Source organism: Strigops habroptila, chromosome 15, assembly GCF_004027225.2.
Source record: "Strigops habroptila isolate Jane chromosome 15, bStrHab1.2.pri, whole genome shotgun sequence".
NCBI classification, from domain to species: Eukaryota; Metazoa; Chordata; class Aves; order Psittaciformes; family Psittacidae; genus Strigops; species Strigops habroptila.
In genome coordinates this window covers 5248481-5268781 of record NC_044291.2, presented here as the reverse complement: position 1 = coordinate 5268781, position 20301 = coordinate 5248481, and the positions used below count along the sequence as shown (strand labels likewise).

Genomic DNA, 20301 nt, shown 5'->3' with positions numbered 1-20301 from the left:
TTATTATGTTACTTCTGTATCATCCGCATGCAGTTTTGTTGTTCAGTTGAAGAGAATGGTATAAATACAAAGCTTTGAGCAGACCTTAGAAGATACTGAAACCCCACTGAGATTATCAGTCTTGAAATGGTTGTCTCAGGTTCCTGAGGACTGTTAATTAATATGCTAAGGTTTATTATTTGATGAAAGGGTTGAAGCTTAAAGATACTGTTCTGGAGGAAACGGAGGAAACCTCACTGGAGCTGTTGGGTGTAACAACTTAAACAAAAAGCACTGACATTTCCTTTATGAAATCTGTGGGATGTACACAGGGCACAGGTAGGGCTCGACTGAAAGAAACACTCTGTAGGCTTTTTAATGTATTCTGCATTCACACAATCTTCTATCTTTAACAATTTCTAAATCCACCAGGCAACTTCAACTTCGTTAACGTGAGACAATCATGTTCACAGAACTGGCAAGCACCTCGTCTATTAAATAAATAGTATATTCATCTGCATAGATCTCAGGGAGGGAGGGAGAAGCGTATATGCAGCCTGTGTTGTCCAGAACATAAGTCCTGCTTATTTGCAATTACCTTTAGCGTATTTTGGTCAAGGTCTCCGGAGTACACAGACCTTCTGGAGTGCACTCTGCTTTGGTATTGGTTTCTGTAACAGATTTCTGCGAGGCTGCTCGGTCTCTGTGTTGACAGACAGCTTTGTTCCCTCAGTTTCCTTCAATCCACAGGAGCTGAGTGGTGGTTAGATCACCACAGTGAGCAGCTGATCTCCATTAATGATTTAAACCTGGAGAAATTCTCCTGAGTTTAAGAGATAGGACCCTGGATTTGTCTCAGTATAATGCACCAGAATTTCTCTTTCCTGCATGTGTATAACACAAAGAGCCTCAGCACCTGCAGTTTGAGTCACTGATGGAGAAATGCAGTAGAAATGGTTTGGGATAGGTCTCAAGGCTAAAAATGAGTGACGTAGGAGCAGACTGGCGGATCAGAGGTGGAGAATCCCATAGGGCCGTATGAAGCTCTACATTTCAGATGCTATTGTTGGAAGACGAAGAATACACGTCTGCTGGGGACCTTGAATATGGCGTAGGAGACACGGAGTATGTTTGGATTTGTCACAAGGGAGGAGTCAGTATAAACAAGCTGCTCCGTGTCCAGATGGTTACCCTGAGCAGGCACAAAATTGCATTTGTGTGTTCGCCTGTTGTCAAGTGGGAGCAACCACAGACCTTTGACCAAAACACCCTGACCTCAAGCTGCTGCCTCAACCCTCTTCTATTCCCAAGGTGAACCGGAGAACATACGAGAAGCTTAATATCTTCAGTGTCACAGTCTGCGCTTTTTAGCTCAGGGAACGCTTGCGTTGCACACAAGGGCATCACAGGGCAGGCTGAAGAATTTGGGGTTTTTACTTCACCTTTGTACCAAATGGCACATGAAAGTAGATTAATAAGATACTTAATGCCATATTCATTGGCCTTTATGGCTGGATTTGGTATCAATGTGCTTTGAAAGCATCAATACAGAAGTGAAGTTCTTTGTGCAAGCAGGGTGACGGATCCCTGGTAGTGGCAAAGCTGATGGTTGTGTGCACAGCTGATGCATTGAGGATCTCTTCTTCCCTGTCCATCTCAGCAAGAAAGCCAGGGTCCAGAGCTGGCCAGGGGCCTCCAGCCTCCGTGCAGGAGGAATTCTGGAGCTGGCTTGAGGGCCACTGAGCTCTTGTTTTCCTATCTATGGGAAAACAACTTGGGTAGCCCATGCAAATGGATTAGGGATTTGATGTGAGCTTTCTGTGCCCTGGGCTAGCATTTGCTAGTGATGTTACACCACCAAACCTCTCTCCCACTTGTCATTTCCACCATCTTCCCCTTCATCCCACTTTCCTCATGTTTTCCCCTTCAATTATCCACATCTTCCCTTTCGTGCCCTTTCCATCCACCTCTTCTTCCACTCAGACCCCTTCATGGCCACCCCACTTCCCTCACGGCTTCACCCTGAATACACCTTCACATCCCCCAGCCCCATGGCTCACCTCACCCTCTCCTTCACCCCCATTCTCCTCACGGTCCCCCCAACCCTGCTCGGTCCCTCACTGCCCTCACACGTCCCCCCCCCATCTCCTCAGGGGCTTCCCCCTCTCTGCCCCTCACCGCGCCCCCTCCCCGCCGGGCCCGCTCCGTCATGGCGGCGGGCGCGGGGCCGGGCCGAGGCCGGGAGCGGGCAGCGGCCGGGCCGGGCGGGAGGCGGGGGCGGTGGCGGAGGAGGAGGGGCCGGAAGGGGATGTGACCGCCCGCCCCGCCGGCCGGGGACGGGGCTGCGCCGCGCCGGGGGTTCCGGGATCTCCCTCGCCGCCTGCAGCCGCCCCCCGCCAGTCTCGCTGCCCTTCCCGGTGGCAGCCCCCGGGGCACCCCCGGTCCCTTCGCCCTTATCCTCCTGCCAGGCCTGGAGGGCTCCCCCCTGAGCCTGCGGCCGCTTGGCCCCACCGCCCCCCGCCCGGCCCCCTCCGCGCGTCCCGCCGTGGCCGGGCCGGGTTCGGCCCCGCTCCCGCTGCCCGCCCGGGCCTCACCCTCCGCCGGCGTCCCCCGCGGGGATGCAGCCGGCCCGCTCACCCCTTCTTGACCTCTTCTGGCTGCTGTGCAGGAACCGGCCTCCTGGAGCGCGTCCCCGGCCTCGCTCCGCGGCTCCGGGCTCGGTCTGAGGCGGGCAGCAGGCCACCTGCGCCGGGCCCCAGCGTTGTTTCGACGCCGCCATGGCCCCCCGGGCCCGCTTGGCCTCCGTCGGGGTGCGGGAGAGGAGGTAGCGGCGGTGAGGGCGGCCGCGATGGAAGGAGGCGAGGCGTTGTGAGGAGCCCCTCGCCCTGAGGAGCCAGGCCCAAAGCTTCGCCTTGCTGGTGGACATGGTCTCGGTGTACTTGATCCTGCTAGACTTCTACGATACTTGAAGCCAAATACGTGGCTCTTTGGCCTTTGCTAACTCAATGCTATGCAAAAGAAAAGGAGGAGAAAAAAAAAAGAAACCTTGACACTGATTGCAGTGGGAATGGCTGTTTCCTGCCCTGGGTGAGCCTACATGTGGTTTCTTGCTTGTGAGATGAACTACTAATTCTCCTTTACCTGGTGGAAGACACACTACATATGGCGACCTGAACCTTTGGTAACGCTTGGTCGTTATTAAGCAGTTGGAACTTTTACTCGTTTTCTTTGCATAAAGCCACCTAAAGGAGCCTTGTTGCTGTCTTCAGAAGCATTGGAGGAACCTGCGCTTGTCTTAATTCTTCACCTCAAGTGACTTTATCACACTGTGTGTGCACCCAGCGCACCCACCTGAAATACGTTGTTCTTCAAAGCTCCTTCCCAACCTGGAAGATCAGGGATCACAGACTTCTTCAGAAACTTCTCGTCCTGGGAAAGGCTGCCCATAGTTACTTTATGGGGCAGCAGCCTGGAAAAGTTCTTGGGGACCAAAGGAGGCCGAGTCTGCCTGCCCTGCACTTTATCAAGGGAGCAGGGAAGAAGGAGTCATCGAGGCATGGGGGCCCACACTGTAACGTCTTCGTCGAACATGGTAAGAGGTTTCTATGGATATTTCTTTTGGTTTAACTTTGATTTGCTGAGCTAGATGTGATATAGATCTGTTCAAGGGCACGATACAGATACAGAGATACTGTACTTTATGGAAGTCTTTTGTTTTCTCTCTCTTAATGCAAATCTTCTGTGACTGTTTATTAAGAAAACACTTGGGGCAGATTGCTTGAAACCTGGGGAGAGGTTATCGTACAGCTAAATGTGAAGTACAAGGAAGTAACTTTTTAACTTCTAACATTGTCCAAGTTTCTCATTTCTGCCTTAGCTGTGTTCTGGTTTACAGTGTGGGAAAGAGTTTCATCCTTTTAGAGTTGTCTGTTTTGTAGGTATAGACCAACCACAGTTGATGGCGATGCTGTGATCGGTGACAAGTGGCCTTTAATTATCTTTACAAAAGGGACTCTGCAACTTGGGGGAAAGGAAAAGGCTTTTGTAAAGTTTGTGGATCCTGCTGTTTGAAAACTGACTGGAATAGAAGTTTCCTGTTAATTTGCTTCATGCGGCTACAGCACTTTTGGTTAGTGGTTTCTCAGAGTGGGTTAAACCTTCATTTTGTCTTGTGATGGATTTAAGTGCTAGAGGATAAAAGTGGCCGAGTTAGGAGTGCAGCAACCCCTGTCACTTGCTGGTCTTGTGCAAATTAAAAGGTGACTGAGAATCTCAGGAAAGAAGCCAGATGAAAAGCTCAGAAGGACACAGAGGTAGGTTTAGTGATTGTTTCAAATGTTGCTTTATTTTTCTTAAAAAGAAAAATTACTAAAGAAGTCGTAAACTAAAGGCATCTCTGCAAAAGCATGGCACAAGAATGCATTGTTTTGCTGAAACTTCTTGGAGCAATCCTTGCTTTTGCACAATGCTTTTTAAATTCTAATATTCCTTGAGAAGACACAAAGCTTTTTCAATAGGTTTTTGTCCTCTTGAGGAAGTTTATCTGTGAACAAAACATCTGTAATCTCAGCTAAAACCGGAAGTATTTGCACTGTCTGAGAACACAGTGGAGTTAGTGGCAAAGTTCTGATTTAGTTGCGTTTCAGCTGGGCTTTGCTTTCGAACTTTCTCTCATTCTGTGTTTCTAGAAGGGCCCAAGAAATCCCCTGCAGCGTTCAGCAAAGACAGATCCTGCATATGTACTTCTGCATTGAAATACTGGTTTGAGTTATGTCAGTGCTGTTTCTTTTCATTTCCCTTACAATGTTTGTGCGCTGAGGAAATTGACGGTGATAAAAGGGAGGTTAAAGAACATAACTAACTTGTGATGACTGTAGCTAATTTGGCCCTCTGATCATGAACCCACTGCTGGATTTTTCCAAGCCATGCTTTCAATCCTGGAATACACCCGCTCCTCCACCCCCAGTTTGGTTGCTGCTTTCACTATGGACAGAGTTTCAAGGTCAGATGAGATACAGCGAGAGCACTAACTGCGAGCAGTACAATATTCTAACTACCTTTGGTGTTTCGATGTAGCAGAAGAGCCAGAAATGCTCCTTTTTGATCACCTAACAGCAATAGGCAGATGGTAACTTCTTGCTAGTATGACCTGAGGTCAGAAGATCCGAGCACACTTGCAAAGAGAAATAGCGTCTATCATGTCCATACACCATATGTCCACAAGAGACCTCAGTGTCTTGGTTTAGAAAAGAATCATCTTGAAAGGGGACAGCAAGGCTAGGACATCTGTTAAGAGAACTGCAAAAGATCAGCCTCGCTTATCCACATGAGGAAAAGTTTCTTCCTCTGAGTGTATGAAATGGTTCTTCGAAGCACAGACAGTAGAATCTGTACCACTGTTGTTTGGTGTTCTGCTCTGTTCTGAGTTTGGGCTGCTCCTCTCCTGAAAAGTGCTGTTTTAAAATAATCTGGAAAAATACAGAGGGAACAAAGTTCATTTTAGAAAGTTCTTTGTTTCTCTCTTAATTGATGATTTCTTTGAAATATACAGTCTGACATACTTTATAATTGATGGACAGAATAGTATTTAATGTTTTCAGTCCTATTCAGGTCTGGTGCCATGGGCTGTAGTTCATAAAAATAGCTTGGTGTTTTTTTAGGGCTTGAATTTTTGCGTGTTTGTCTTTCAGTATTTTCATTACACAGTTTCTTTTAAATGCCAAACACTGTATCTGGTTTCTCTGTCAAACTGTGGGAACCTTTTTGTCCCAGGAAAATAATGTTTCTTGCTTTTCATAATTAAGAAATGCTTAAGGAGAAATTCCAGGGTGGGCTGCTTAAAGTAATCCCCTAGGGATAATCGAACTCTTAAAGGTACTCATTTGTATTTCTTGTATATTAAAAATCATGATTAAACAAACAAACAAAAAGCAGAGTTGGTGGTAGCGTGGCTCTCCTGTTATGGTTGTGTTCTGGTAAAGCTGTTTCATGACCCCGTTTCAGTGGCACCACTACCTGCTAAGTTCTTCTGGGGCAATACTGAGTGGTATTGAATCTTAGCTGAAAGGGTTAGCATTAACAGATACTACCAGTGTAAGGCAGAATAACTTTCAGGCAAGTAATTCTGCTTCTCGGTCATCGCGCTCTCCGTGGCACTCAAAGCAATGCATCGAGAGCCTTCTGAAAAGCAAGGAGGCAACTGGCCAGGAATCGGCTCTGCTGGTGGTCAAATGTGCTGTGAGAATAATGAAGAAAGGCTCTAAATTGTGTCCTGAGTTGACAACTGAAGAGTGCGTTAACGGGGGAAAAAAATAATCTATGGGCAAGTTTGGTTCTTCTTTCTTTGTGTTGCTGCTTTCTCAATGAAGGGTGTTTTACAGGCTGGAGTTCATGCTGGTGTGGTTACCCTGGGCAGCAGAGCAGGCCCTGATGGGATTTTACAGATTTTGTCTTGACACACATTACTTCCATCTCTTAGATTGCTTGTAAGCTTGAAATTGAGAGCAAGTACAAAGGCAATGTTTGTGTCCTCCCCTGTGCTTTTCTCAGCTGAGAAATGAGTCTGTGGTCACTGCTTTTTGGGAACATCCAACTGAGAGAAAAGCTGTGGTCAGTAGACAGTTAATGGGAAAGACTTTGTCAATGTGTTTCAGAGTTTGCATGCTAAAGTATCTTGTGCCTTTCCAGAGCATGAACCTCAGCAAAACTCAAACTTCTGAAAAGAAAGGTGTATTCCCACAGGGCTCAACTCAGATCCTGGAGTTTGCAGTGTTTGACTGGAGTGATTGGCAAACACTATGCCTTCTCTAACTGTCTTGGGTAGGCGTAGCTGTGCTGAATGATAAGCAGATTCCCTGAAGCATCTTGATGGAACAGTATCTCCAAGTAAAAGCAGCACCCGAAGGCTTATAAAATGAATTTGAATCATTAGACCTGAGATGCTGAGGTGAAGAAAAGATGCTGGGATAACTCTTCAGTGAGGTGGTGGGTTTGGTCCACAGCTTTGAATTCCATTTACTGTCCCGATGCTGCTTTGGTCAGCAGCAGAGCTATGTTCTGAGAGGTGAAATCCTGAGCAGTGTCTCCACTTGTCAAGCTGGGAGGGTTGACAAGTATTCCTTGCTTTGTAAATCATGACAGTGACCAGGAATGGGACCATCTTTCCATGGGCACGTTGGTGGGAACTTAAGTGTGGGTTTTTTTGGCTTTAACAATGCAAAATTATGGTAAATATCTTGATATGTAAGTCTTTAAAATGATGCTACAGAGGTACATATTTGCTGTTATTAGTGCTGGTTTTGTTGTGGCATTGAGAGAAATAATTGATGTGAGAGGAAGAAGAAACCTTCTAAAGAGGTTTTCATTGTGAGACGTTCTTATATGCTGCTTCTTGTTATATATAATGGATCACTGATAGATAGCAACCTGGTCTTACAACTTTTTCATAGTTTTGTGGTGTTTGAGTCATTCTGCAAAGTAATTACAGCTATGGCTAACTGTAAAGCTGGTAGAAAGAGGAGGAACTTCCCTTTTGAATGTGTTACACCTTCACACTACCAGGAAGTGACAGTTGTTCAGCTTTCAGCTTTATTTTAAGTACCTTTTAAAATACACTTGATAAAGCACTCACCCAGGAATGTTCTTTTCTTAGTCTCTTGCAGTGATAAAATGTGATCTTTGTGATAGTTTCTCTTCCAGCAGATAAGTGATAGGGAAACATAAACGAACTGTTTACCTTGCCATGGAGACAAACTCCAGGAAGTGGATCAATTTTTCTTATTCCTTTAGTGCTGAATGTGTACCTTACACCTTTATAGCTGAAGTCAGCCTACTACAGTCTCTTTCATATTGGGTCTGAACTCTTTCCTTACAAGGGTGCTGAATGTTTTAATTAGGAAGTAATTGTCCAAATCAGATGTATAGCATGAGCCTGCCACAACTGGCAGTTGCAGACATGCCCCATGATGTTCACTACTAGACAAAAACCCAATTAAAAGTATCTTTTCCTATATTATTGGTAAATTTATTTTTAAGAGTTTTCAAGTTTAATAAGCTATCTCGCTTTACGCTGTTAAATTTCATGTTTCAACTGCTTGGATTGTGAAAATGACTAAATTACTTTATAATTGGTTCCTTCATCAGGACTTAGTGATTGACCAGCATATACAGGTATATACTACGATATATGCTGTTATAGTTACATTGGTGTTTATTGTTTTTATGAGATGCCAATTGTTTTATACCATGTTTTGTTTTATTTTTTTGCTGTAAAATGTTACTAATAACTGTATGGCTTTGGATGTACTTTTATCAACTGGGCTGGCCAGGGCACATTGTGATCAAGCAGTACTATATGATTTTGTACTCATTATCCTTTATCCAACAGATGAGCTCAATAGATCTTCTTTATATGTAATATACATTTATTAGATAGTCAATTGCTCATACATGGAAGTGATTTCAATGAGATTCCTTCCATACTAGAATTCTGTTTCTTTAAACCCCTGTAGTTACAGACCCTGCATTTATCTCTTTGCATTATTCCTCAGGGTGTTTTTATACCCCATCTCTGCTTCACCAACTCCAAAACCTGAGGCTTGAAAGAAACTGCTTTATTACACCCGATTTCACTTTAGACCATTCACCTGAAACTCTATCATTCACATTGGCCTAATAGGAGTCTGTTATTTAGAGCCTGGCTTCAGTACCTCAGGTCTGCATTCTAAACTGACAAACTTCCCTCGTTGTTAGGTTGGAGATTTGGCAGCTCCCAAACTTTAATTTCCATCTCTATTAGGAGAGATTTATCCCCAGCTTTTGAGATCATTGCTTATGTATCGAACTTCGATGTGCTTTGATATTAGTCTGGTTAATGTTGCTCACTGAATGCAGATTTGTTTGCTGCCTCTGACTATATCCCTTTTCATCATATGAAGCTCTTACTATATTTTTTCCTACTTCAGTTATCCAATACCAGTAGATTTTGCTAAGAAGATCCTCCACAAAACTTGATCTATGGTTGGCATGTTAGGAAAGAGACCTAAGACTTGCTAAACTGCTTTTCCACACGCTGAGGTGGAAGATGACAATGATGAGGAAAGGCTAATCCTTTTCCTGGGCAAAAGCACTTCTGTTTTGTGCACTGACTAATCTTTGATAATTTGCCATGTTTAAGCAGTTTATCTCGTTCATGACAAATAGGTAGTGGTTGCTCATATACGAGACTTCCATTAATGGATTGTGCTGGCTCTGCATTCTTACTTACAGATTTTAATAGGAAGACTGTGTGAGAAGATCAGGAGAGGGAGGCAAGAGAAAGCTGCAGGGTATTAGAATAGAAATCATTGCTTGTAAGCGATCATCTCATTCAGCACACTTCAACATTAACCAGCAACTTTCAGCATATTAAATTGAAGAGTTGAAATCTTAAGCTTGAAAGTGGGGAGTTGATGCTCTTTGAGAGTTGGGAATCCCGAGTTTCGTCCCTGGTGCTCTCTGCGAGCATGTGGATGGAGCAAGTGTGTCCTGAATACCAGCTTGCTTTAGTTTTCGCTTAAAGTACTTTCTGAAGTTGGTGTTGAAATTAGTTTTAGTGTTTTTTGTTCTTTCCCAGCATTTCTTCCTTGCTGTTACTGGTTAGGTTGTGAAAAGCATGAGTTTGCTTTTCCGCAAAGCGATTGGTGCTAATTTACATGGACGCGAGCAAGATCATCATTCTTTCATGAGTGAGAAGACTGTCTGATTTATGTTGTGTCATCTCTGTGCGCTGTTTTTACCTAATGAATAGAATTTCACAATGGATTATTAATCATTAAGACTTCAGTTTCATTGTGTGTATCAAAGAATCAATACGGGTAGACGTTACCTTCCTCGAGAAGCTTCTTACCCATTAGTGCCGCTTTTCTAAGGCATTTTGGTGCGTTTATCTTCTAGACTGACTTCATTCCTACCTTCTTCCTACCATACCATCTCAGTACTTCTGTGCCTTTCCAGGGCCTGCGTTGTGGCCAGTCTGCCTCGCTCTATGCTCATCCTCTGAGTGCTCTCTGATCAGTAGCAAATTCTGTTTGGTCCTGTCTCTCCTCAGAGCTCATGAAATAGTAACCCCCTGAACCTTGTTTGCACTCCACGTGTACATCAAAGAGAGAATGGTGGCCTCAGAAGCGGGGTTAATGTGTGATGAAGACCATATTGAATTATGTGTTCTGCTGCCTGTTAAATTCCTGGGTTTTGGGATGGCAAAGCTTGCTGAAGTACAGGATTCCCCCCTTTGCTGACCTGCTGTGTGTTCCCTGTCCAATATCCATCACCATTGGAAGTACAATTTGACCTGGGCATGTTCCTTGTGTTTGTCATCACACTGATGCCATAGAGGAGGAAATTTCACTTACTTTATGCATCCAGAACCTACCAACACACACACCTGAGCTCTATCAGGTTTTTGCAGTGACCCCAATGAGCTGATCAGCTCCAATCCACACCTGGTGTCACTGATGGCTTTTTCATGGCCTTTTTTATTGGGGTGTGTGTTCCCAGAACAAACAATGTTGTTTTCCCAGAGGCTGAATGTGCGAATGGCAGTGGGATAAAGACATGGAAACTTTAAATAGGAAATCGTTTGGGCTTTCAGGAAATGTTTGCTGTTTCATTTGTTTTCAAGTTGCCCAATATCCAAGGCTGCTTTTTAGGTGCTGTGTGATGTGTTGTAACTGGTGAAGGACTGTTCCTGAGGTGCTGGTTTCTGGCATGACCACAGTGGGTTGTTAACAGGGCTGTTCTGCAGTAAACTCCACTGGTTTTGCTTGGGTTTTTGTGATGCCTTTATAATACACCTGGAGAAAACTGAACTGTCATTTGATGCACTGGCCACCAGGTGTCTTCTTTGAATCTTGCTCAAAACGTGCTTTGGTTAAAGCAAACTCCCTGCAGTAAGGAGTGTCTTGGAGATGAGCAAAAGCTAACGGCAAGAACCAGGGTCAGAAGTGTCAACCGTGAATTTCAGGAATAGTGGCTGTCAAGTCCCTTTAGTTACTTTTAGAGCCTATAATCTTCCTGAGCTTGCTTGCAGATGGAAAAAGAGGTTGGTAGGTGATGTTTGCTTTTGCTGTAATGGGAAAATCTTGCTCCCTTGCCTCCTCAAGCTCCATTTCAGCCTATTCTTCATTTAAAAACCCCCCAATCAAACAGAAATAGTTTTCAGTGCTGTATTCCTTTTCCCTCATTGCTGTCTTCTGCGTTTAATCTCATTCCCCTGTCTCTTTTGTTATGCCACACTGACTTTTTAGGATTATATACATGTTTTTAATTTCTTTTTTATTAAATTCTGTGGTCCTCTCGGTACAGAAATTGGTTCTGTAAATCCTCTTGTAGCATTGTGTCTGGCATTTCTAAACGTGTGAGCTTTTCCTGGCGAGGATGCTCAGGGAATAACTGAAACCAAATTCAGCCTGTTACAGCTATTTCTACAGTCGGTGTTTGTTTGAATGTCAGAATTGCTATTGCAGAGCTAATTGTGGAGTTAAACTGTTAGGAACTCATAACAATGCTTGCAAAAGCAAAGCTGTAATCTAGTAATACTCTATTTTGCTCAAATCTCTTTTGGGTGGGAGAATTCTATAATAATGAAGAAGATTTAGTGCATCTAGCAAAATAGTGTAAGCTATAAATACGTATGCTTGAAGGGGTTTTTATTTCTATTAGCTCCAAGTTCCCTTCATATATTCTCTAAATCTGACAACACATAATGTTCATTTAAAAGGTACATTCTAGTTTAGCCAGAATTACAGGAACAGCCATTAGAGCTATTGTTGTCTGGCTACACCTCAGCTTTGCAAATAACTTGGGAAAGCTCAAATGAAAGATTTTGAATTAATGCCAAGCTGTTATTTTGTCTTTAATGTATTTACCTTGATGGGTAAGAAGATGCATTTAAAATTCTCTTCAATCAAACCTTTACTTCTTTTAACACTATTGATGGATTGCACTAAGTGTGCTTGCTGTATACACTCATTTTTTTTCCCCAAATGTGTAGCTATTTAATACAAAATAGATGTTCTTTACTGGAAGGAAATTAGCTGGAGGGAAGACGAAGCTATTCCCATCACTTGATACTGTTGATGTTCATAAAGAAGCTGCAATTTCTTTGGGTTCTGTGGGTTGTCTGTTATGTCTAAATAGAGCCTCCCACGCAGAGATTTGGATGTTAAGGTGCTATCACGTTTCAGGTGTTAAGTAGTAATTATTGTGATGAGGTGATCACATAAGACAGTGAAAGTGTTGCTCAACCTTTCACATTCCGTGTCACGAGGAGAAAAAATGTGTTGGGGAAACTTCAGTCTAATTAGACCTCACTGAAAGAATTACTGATGCGTTTTACCTCGCTCTTGTTAGAGCGTGGGTATACACTGAGGCTTTGTGTGACCACCAGGTGTGCTGTGTGTTTTGCATTGCTCACTAAGTACAGCTTGCAGACATGTTCTAAATGGCTTTAAACTGAAAGATTCAGGTTAGATCTTAGGCAGAAGTTGTTCCCTGTGAGGGTGCTGAGGCGCTGGCACAGGGTGCCCAGAGAAGCTGTGGCTGCCCCATCCCTGGCAGTGTTCAAGGCCAGGTTGGACACAGGGGCTTGGAGCAACCTGCTCTAGTGGAAGGTGTCCCTGCCCGTGGCAGGGGTTGGAGCTGGATGAGCTTTAAGCTCCCTTCAACCCAAACCAGTCTGGGATTCTATGATTCTCATTTTCAAATCTTAAAGGCTGTTACTGTTTAGCAAAATGGAAAGAGCTAGTAACACCTCTTAAACAAATGTGTAATATTTTGAGCCAAGCAAAAGGCTGAATTAGACTAATAAAAAGTTGGATGTTCAGAGGCAACTACTAGCTTTAAATGCTAACATAACCATCTTGATTACTGCAGTTTTGCCTCTGCAAAGCAAAGGTACTGCACGACATTTCATTGAAGATCTGCCACAATGTTGATAAGCGGACTTCTCCTGAGAGCAATTGTGAACTTCACTGAGCGGTAGCGTGGCTTTGTAACTGTAGTTAAAAACACAGGATTTGAAGAGCATTAAATGAAAGTAGTGCTGCGTTTGTTATCAGTCAAGGATTCAAGGAACTGTGAAATGTTAACATGAAATATTTGCATGCCACTCTTTGGAATAAGTAGCACAAATCCAGTGAGGTTTTTTTGTTCTAATTTGATAACTAGGGTTACTTTTCCCCAGAAGAGTGAACGTTGCAGTGTATTGGCCACACTCACATCATTTAATCCTACATAACTACAGAGGCACCAAAAACATCAATGTGAAAGATGCAGACACCAACAGAGGAGATGCTTTCCAGCTCAGGCATCTCTGTCCTCTGCAAGGTCTCCAAATTAGGAAGCGGTGGGCTTCAGATGGCCTTCAGAACACGATGATCTGGAGCCCCTGGAATGAGACACGTTTCATGGCCACCAAAAAGTCTTGAATCACCCGGTGTTGCGGGTGCCTCATCGCCCTGGTCTCCGTGAGTCACAGCGCAGTGGTGGAACACTGTCTGCTGGTTGATACAGGGTGGATGTTGTGGCTGAGATGGGGAGGTTGCTGGTGACCTGCATCTGAAATAACTATAGTGTGTGGTATCCGAAGTGCTTGATTGGGCTACAGCATTTTGGCTGTTCTACCTTTAAATTAGTTTGAATAGCTCTGTAGATGTCACTGTTTTTAAATCCCAGACATAGAAGGGCAGCAGCTCTTCTGGAGTTATGAGGCTTTCATCTGCTGAAGTTGTATCTCAGAAAGTTGATGAGCTGCTTGTGAAATGCTCCCCTAAGGCAAATCAAGCCCTTTGGGGAGGGGGATGGAGGACTGGAGTGAATCAGGCAGGCATTTTGCGTTTCAATTATTAATGTAGTACTTTTTATGAGTCTCAAATTGGAATTGCTGGCAGCTGAATTTTAAAAATGCACTGCTTCTAAAATTTTTAGAAGTTACGCTAACCCCGTGCATGTAAAGGTGCTCTCTTCTACCTCAGAGACCTCTTTACCACACTCTTACACAATTACACTTGGATTTGAGGGCTCTTTGTCCTTGCTTCTGTGTGTATTGGGCCACCATGGACGTACCCAGTCATGCAGTGTACATAAGGGATGAGTCCATGAGAGCTCTGCAGCCTCCCTTGGAGAATAAGGTCTTACTTAAGGGGAGATGCATTGAAAAGGTAATTGGAGGGTGTTTCCTGACTTGTAATGAATTTCTGATTTATCTAAAATGGACACAAATATGCAGTTCAATGAAAAATGATCACAATGATGCTGAATACAAAGCTGAATGGATGGATTTCTTTAGACAAATTGGGAGAGAGGAGGTTGGATGCTTTCTCTTGCTCCTCTCTCCCCATCCAAAAAGTGTTTAAAAGAAAGTATCTCGGAGTGTAATGCTTTAAGCAAAGTGCTATCAAAAAAGGGATGAGGGGGGCAAAGGAAATCTGTGGATGAGCTTTTGCTAAGAAGCTCTGTCAGTGCGCCTACACCCTGATGCTGTATCGCTGTGGGTCAAACGAAGCTGTGTGAATGCAGGTCCTGCCTGAACGAAGCCTCACCAGAGCTGGGGACATTGGTGCCAGGAGCTGCTTGTATTCATCTCCTCACACCATGCAGCACCTCCAGCTCCTCTTGAGAACAACCTGTCCTGAGTCTTGATTTCGGAGGCTAACACCTCAATCTGAGCGGGGAGAGAATTGGGATCGTGCCTGGAAGTTCTTATGGAAGGTTTGGCTTGAGGAGCTGGCCTCGCCAGGGCTTGGCCTGGGGGTGTTTTAGGAGACACACAAGTAAAAGCAGATAACAGGGATGGGGGAGGAGGATGGAAATGTGCACGGCTTCTCCGGGGCTCTTCCGCTGCTTCCTGCTGCGGGGGTGGTTATGAGCCAGCCGGGATGACAGAGCTCCTGTTATTTGGAAACGTAGTGTACCACAGATAAACCGCCACAAGGACCTTCGTTCCTGCTTTCCCTTATGCCACCTCTGCTCTTCCTCCCACATCTGGCTCTTGCAGACAGTAGCAACGAAAACTCTTGCTACCAAACCAAATAAAACCAGAAGAAAAAGCAGCAGCTTTCCTCTATACTTGACATCAGTTTGAAAGTATAATTGAATTTCTTTCAGTTGTTTCCCCTCAGTGCAGGGATTGTCCTTGGATAAGCTGGATGTATATTTTCAGGCTGGGTAATTGAGGTTTACAGAGGTAGTGATGCCAGGGATGTGCTGCATTCTTCCTTGCAGCAGGAAACAGCAGTGCACATCATGAGTAGTTAACAAGTACCCGCTTGGCTTGCTCCTAAGTGAAAAAACATCATTTGTCTTCATGTTCTTTATCATCATAAAGCTGCAACTTCTTGCTCTATAAGCCCATATAAATAGGTAATAAGACTTCTCCGTAGGAGTGGAAGAGGGTTAAGTAGAGGTGGAAGTGCTTGAAGGTACTCGGGGATGGGGTAATTTGTATTTGCTGGTTTAAATTAAAGTGCTGCCTTTTGTACAGGTAATAGCGCTGATATTGAGTGCTGTGCACATTCATTCTGCTTTGATTTTTCATTAGGGTAGGAGAAGATTTAAACTGTTATTGTATAAGGGTCTCTAGTAGGTGCCTATCCCATAGCCAGCTGCCCTTTGCAGATGTGCAGTGTACCCCCTGATGTTTCACACTCATCTTGTAGCTGCTCATCTTTTGTCTACCAGTTTGCTAAAGCTGATTTTTTTGTCGTCGTTGTTTTATAAGTGTTTTTATCTCTACCACATTGTCACTTTTCCCCTTGGAGAAACAACTGTCCATCCTCAAATTGGATGCTCTTGCAGGTTGGCTGATCGCTTTGGATTGCATCGGACTGTGAAAATCCTGCTGTTGAGCTGGAGAAACTGAAATCCTTCTTTAGAAAAGAAAACCATCATTTCTTACTGCCTGCTAGAAAAGCTGCTGGCCTGTGCTTGCAGGTGACCTGCCAAGGATTTAACAAAGAAAAATTGGATTTTATCCTCTTTTTTTTTTTTCCCCCTGGTTTTAAGATGGTCAAAGCTGGCGTGAAAAATGGTGGTGTTCTGAGAGGGGCTTTGTCTGCTCTAAGCAGCAAAAAAGAGCGAACTTAATCTTGTTTTTCTTCTTGAGTTGACTTTTAAGCTCTCGGATATATTAGCTTGCTATTGAAAATACTACTTTTTTCCTCTCTGCCCCTTTATGAAAAGGGAAATGGAGCCTTGCCCACTCAATTTGCTATTTTGACATCTTCTTTCTATAGATCTGCGTAGTTGTTCCTTCCTGCTGCATTTTGGGAGGATGGTGCTTAGAGATTGGCGGTGTCCTTTTTGGACATGAGGTGTGTGTGAGATGCTGGTAGCACTTGGCTAAGCCGACGTGCAGACATCCCTGCTCTGCGCTCCCACCACAGCCTGTAACTCATGAGCTGTTGCTCTAATCACAAGTGTGTTGTAATCTCGGATTGCTGCTTCTGTAATTAAATGTACAAGTTCATGTAATCTGTGAACAGTCTGATATAGTGAATACTTTGGCAGTCTCTAATGTGCAAAATATTACCTCAGACTGCTTAGTGGGAACGAAAATCAGACCTGTTCTTGGGAAACTTGCTTTTCAGCTTTCTTGATGCCGCTGATCAAAGTTTTGCCCAAACTCATCTGTATGACTGGATCATACTGTCTGAGTGAAGGATTATGTGGACAGAAAGCTGTTGTGTGTTATAATAAAAAGCTTTGTTTTGGAAACCTGTGTTTTGCTCTTAGATTGCGATTACACAGGGTGGGTCTTTGATTTCCACTTTGTTCTCACCAGTTCTTGAGGCCTGACCTGGAGCTTGCTGGGAGGCTGGTGGTGTGATTGCAGTGCTTCAGTGTGGGACAGGCACTTACAGCTTCTAGTTCAGATGCTTTTTCTCCTCCAGCCTGCTGGTTTGTATGTATTTGAACAAACAGTAGCAGCAACTGAAGAAACCAGGTCCACCTCCAGCAATCCCCTTCTTCCACCAGCCCTGACCAGAACAGCGATGGGAAAGAAGAAACATAATCGTAGTAAAATGTTTTATGTCTTCTTCATACCATAAACCCTCTATTGTAGGAAAGATTGTATTGCTGGGCTCAACAGTCCAGAAACATTGTCCTTCCATCTATATCATGTTGTCCCTTTCCTGCAAATAATATTTTCGTAAGATGCTGCCTGAATTAATGCCATTTGGGGTTTTTTTTTGTATGAATGGTTGTCTTCCTCCTGTTGTACAATAATCATTCCAGCTGAGATCGAGTTCCTCATTCAGCATCCATGTCTCAAAGATTACAAACAGCTAAAGCCAGGAGGAGACCATCTTGCTTTTGCCATCCTTGGAGCTTTGAGATTTGGGTTCATAGCACTTGGTATTTTTTTTACCTCATGTCTAGGGACATTTTATCATCCTCCTCTTTCCTGTTCCAAGCAATTACCGTTTATTTTATCTTCAAGCAGCAGCCTGTGGCAGTGAATTTTAGGAGATTCCTTCCCGCCCTTTATTAAGTCCTACATAATAGCTTCCGCTACTCACTCACACATTCATTAAGAAGAATTAAACGAGTGCTGGCGGCCATTAGCAGAGCGTTTAATAACCTCTCCAAGGGAAGGTGCAGCAGATTGGAATAAATGAATGGGAGCAAAACCAAATAAAATAACATCAGAGAATATGCTCAAAGTTCTTTAAACCCCAACTTATTTACATGAACACAGCACTTGGAAAGGTGCTGGTTTGAGACCCCTGGCAGGAGTACCCAGTGTGGAAGGTCCATAGGTGGTGAGCACTTGGTAATGCCTGGTGGAAGGGTTATGGGCTTTTTAGGGAGAGAAAGGGTGTTTTAGTATGTCCTGCCCAGTTGCTGATGCTGTCAGCAAGGCTGATGGCTGTGCTTATGGACTGCAGTAAGGACATCTGTCTTGTAGGAAATGGGCCATAACTAATAGCTCATCTCATCTGGTATCAACCATACCACGGTCTTCAGATGCTGGTGGTGGCTGATCCTTGCTAGGCTGGGCTATGTGAAAAACCAAGACCTGTCACCAGTGGGCAAATCATTCCTCCTCCATCAGTTCGAACTTCTGGTTTAAAGAAGATGCACTAGATCTAATCCCTTCCCCTGTTTGTCAGTATTTTAATGTCTGTGTATGCTCTGATCCATGCAGATGAAGGACAGTTGCTGGGACTTGTGCGAAGTGTTCTTTTAGTAGTTTGGGAAGATGCTTATGAATATGTGTTTCTTCTTGTCTTGGAGGAAGATAAAACAGAGCTTTAAGGTGACACCAGCTACTGGTTCACCAGTCTGGTGTGTACTCCTGTGTGTAAATCGTGATAGCTGTGCGCACCGGCTTAAAACAGTGCACATGTGCTGGACTTCCAGTGGTGAGGAAGTGTATCTTAGCCTTTACTCTTCCAGGATCTAAGGTTGCCATGCTGCTCTAGCACACTTCAAGGCTTCAGACTAGCTTTTACTTGAAAAAATAGAAATATTCTAATAAATAAAAAAGATGAAGGCTTTACAGTAGTGGGTTTATGGCTGGCATTTAGTCATGGAAATGCTGAAAACCTTCATTTCGTTTCACTGTTACCTGTTTTAGAGGTAAAGACTATTCAAATGTAATTCAGGTGTTGTAGATGGCAGATTTTGTTGAAATTTATTTTGGGGGGTGTGTGTTTTGCTGTAGTCATTCCGGATCTCATTTGAGGAGCTCAACGAGTTGAGAACAATGACACAATAATTGCTGTTATTGAACCAAAGATGCAGCTTAAGACTTTTTACCTGGATCACTAGATTTGATTGATATTTTAATTTGCTTTTTTGGCAGATGAAAGATAATGAGAATCAGCTCAGTTGGATGTGCTTGTACTGGAGAATTCCTAATTTTTTTTAATTGTTATTTTTTTCCCTACTTCCTAGCCCATATGCACATTTCCTCTTTTAAATTCTTCATTATATTTTAAGCATCAACAGCATATGAATGGAGTGAATCCGCACAAATCACTTCAATATGCAATATGTTGCTAATACACTCAATAACTTATTTTAGTCTCTGTGCCAGATAATAGCTCAGATAATGGATTTCAGACACGTTGTAAATAACACTGGAGCGAGACGGTACAGACATTCGTTTTTAATGTAGAAATGTGTATGTGAACCTGGTTATTTGCTTTTTAAATGGCCTCATCACCTTTCATCTAAGGCAAGAAGTAACAGCGAGAGGGGAAGACTTGGAGCAGATTGGTTTTGGATCTGTCTTGTGGTTTGATACGTGGACAACAAAGTGTTACTGACAGCAGAAATGAGTGTGCAGCTTAGCAGAAGAGCAGGGTGAAATGCTGATGGTGAGCTAACATATTCTTACAGGGTCACTCCCCTGCTAGTAAATAGCAGCGTTGGTAATTCTTGCTATTTTCTTTCAAGTTTGCAGTATTTCACAGTTGAGCCCTGCCTTCCGAATGCAGGTTGTCAAAGCATTAACCACAACCAACGAGCAGCCCTACCTCCATCTCCAGTTCTTCCTTCTCCCCCTACCGCTTTCCTTGTGGTGCGAGCTGGTGATATTGGAGCACATCTCTCTCCGTTCTAATTACGCTGGAAGCTTTTGTCCCAGATTGGAGAAACTTGGTTCAAGGGGCAATGTAAATTGCAAATGCTTGCCCTCATGCTAATAAAAGCTAAAAAATTGTAATAATACCTTTATCAGCTTGAAACAATTCCCTGATCTTTTCCTCCTCTCAAAGTAATAGAAGCCATTCAGTGCTCTGACATTTGATCGGGAGCTCCGGCAGCCGCAGAGGCGAGCGGCAGCTTGCTAATGGATTTCTGATTGTCCTCCTGGTCCATTCTCCTCCTGATGAATGGTGCAGTCGGCTCTTGCAGTCTGGGGAACTGATAAAAACACTTTGCCATCATGTCATTACATTTCTCAGAGGGAGGAGAAGAGCAGATTTCCTCTGCTGTCCCAATGGCTTGCTCTCCTGCCCAATTAGAGAGACACATCGAGGAGCAGCCTCCCTGTTGAAGCTGAAATTAGTTTTACAGCTTGTATTAGGTCTTTCCTGGGTGGCTGGTGAATCCCTGCTTGCTCTGGAAATGCTTGAGCAGGCTTTCCTATCACTGTTTTTGTGACTGCCTTAAAGCACTGATGTTACGTAGCTGACTGATGGGGCTTTATGTGGAGAGGTGTGTGTTGGGGGGGTGTTTGCCTCCTGGACAAAACACCTTTTTATGCCACATCTCTACATTTCAGGAGAATGTAGCCACCTCTACCCAGGGTCAACACGGGAGGGTCCCCCTGCA

At 43.9% G+C, this 20301-nt stretch overlaps 1 protein-coding gene across 1 annotated transcript in view; it reads left to right on the top strand.

Annotated features, from left to right (window-relative positions):
* Positions 1-2282: 2282 nt before the first annotated feature.
* The window catches only part of ABL1 (ABL proto-oncogene 1, non-receptor tyrosine kinase), a 77954-nt gene continuing 59935 nt past the window's right edge, over positions 2283-20301 (top strand). The window contains exon 1 of the mRNA XM_030507006.2: positions 2283-3571. Within this exon, the coding sequence (XP_030362866.1) occupies positions 3436-3571 (136 nt within the window). The 5' untranslated portion in view covers positions 2283-3435. The remainder of the gene's footprint in view (positions 3572-20301) is intronic.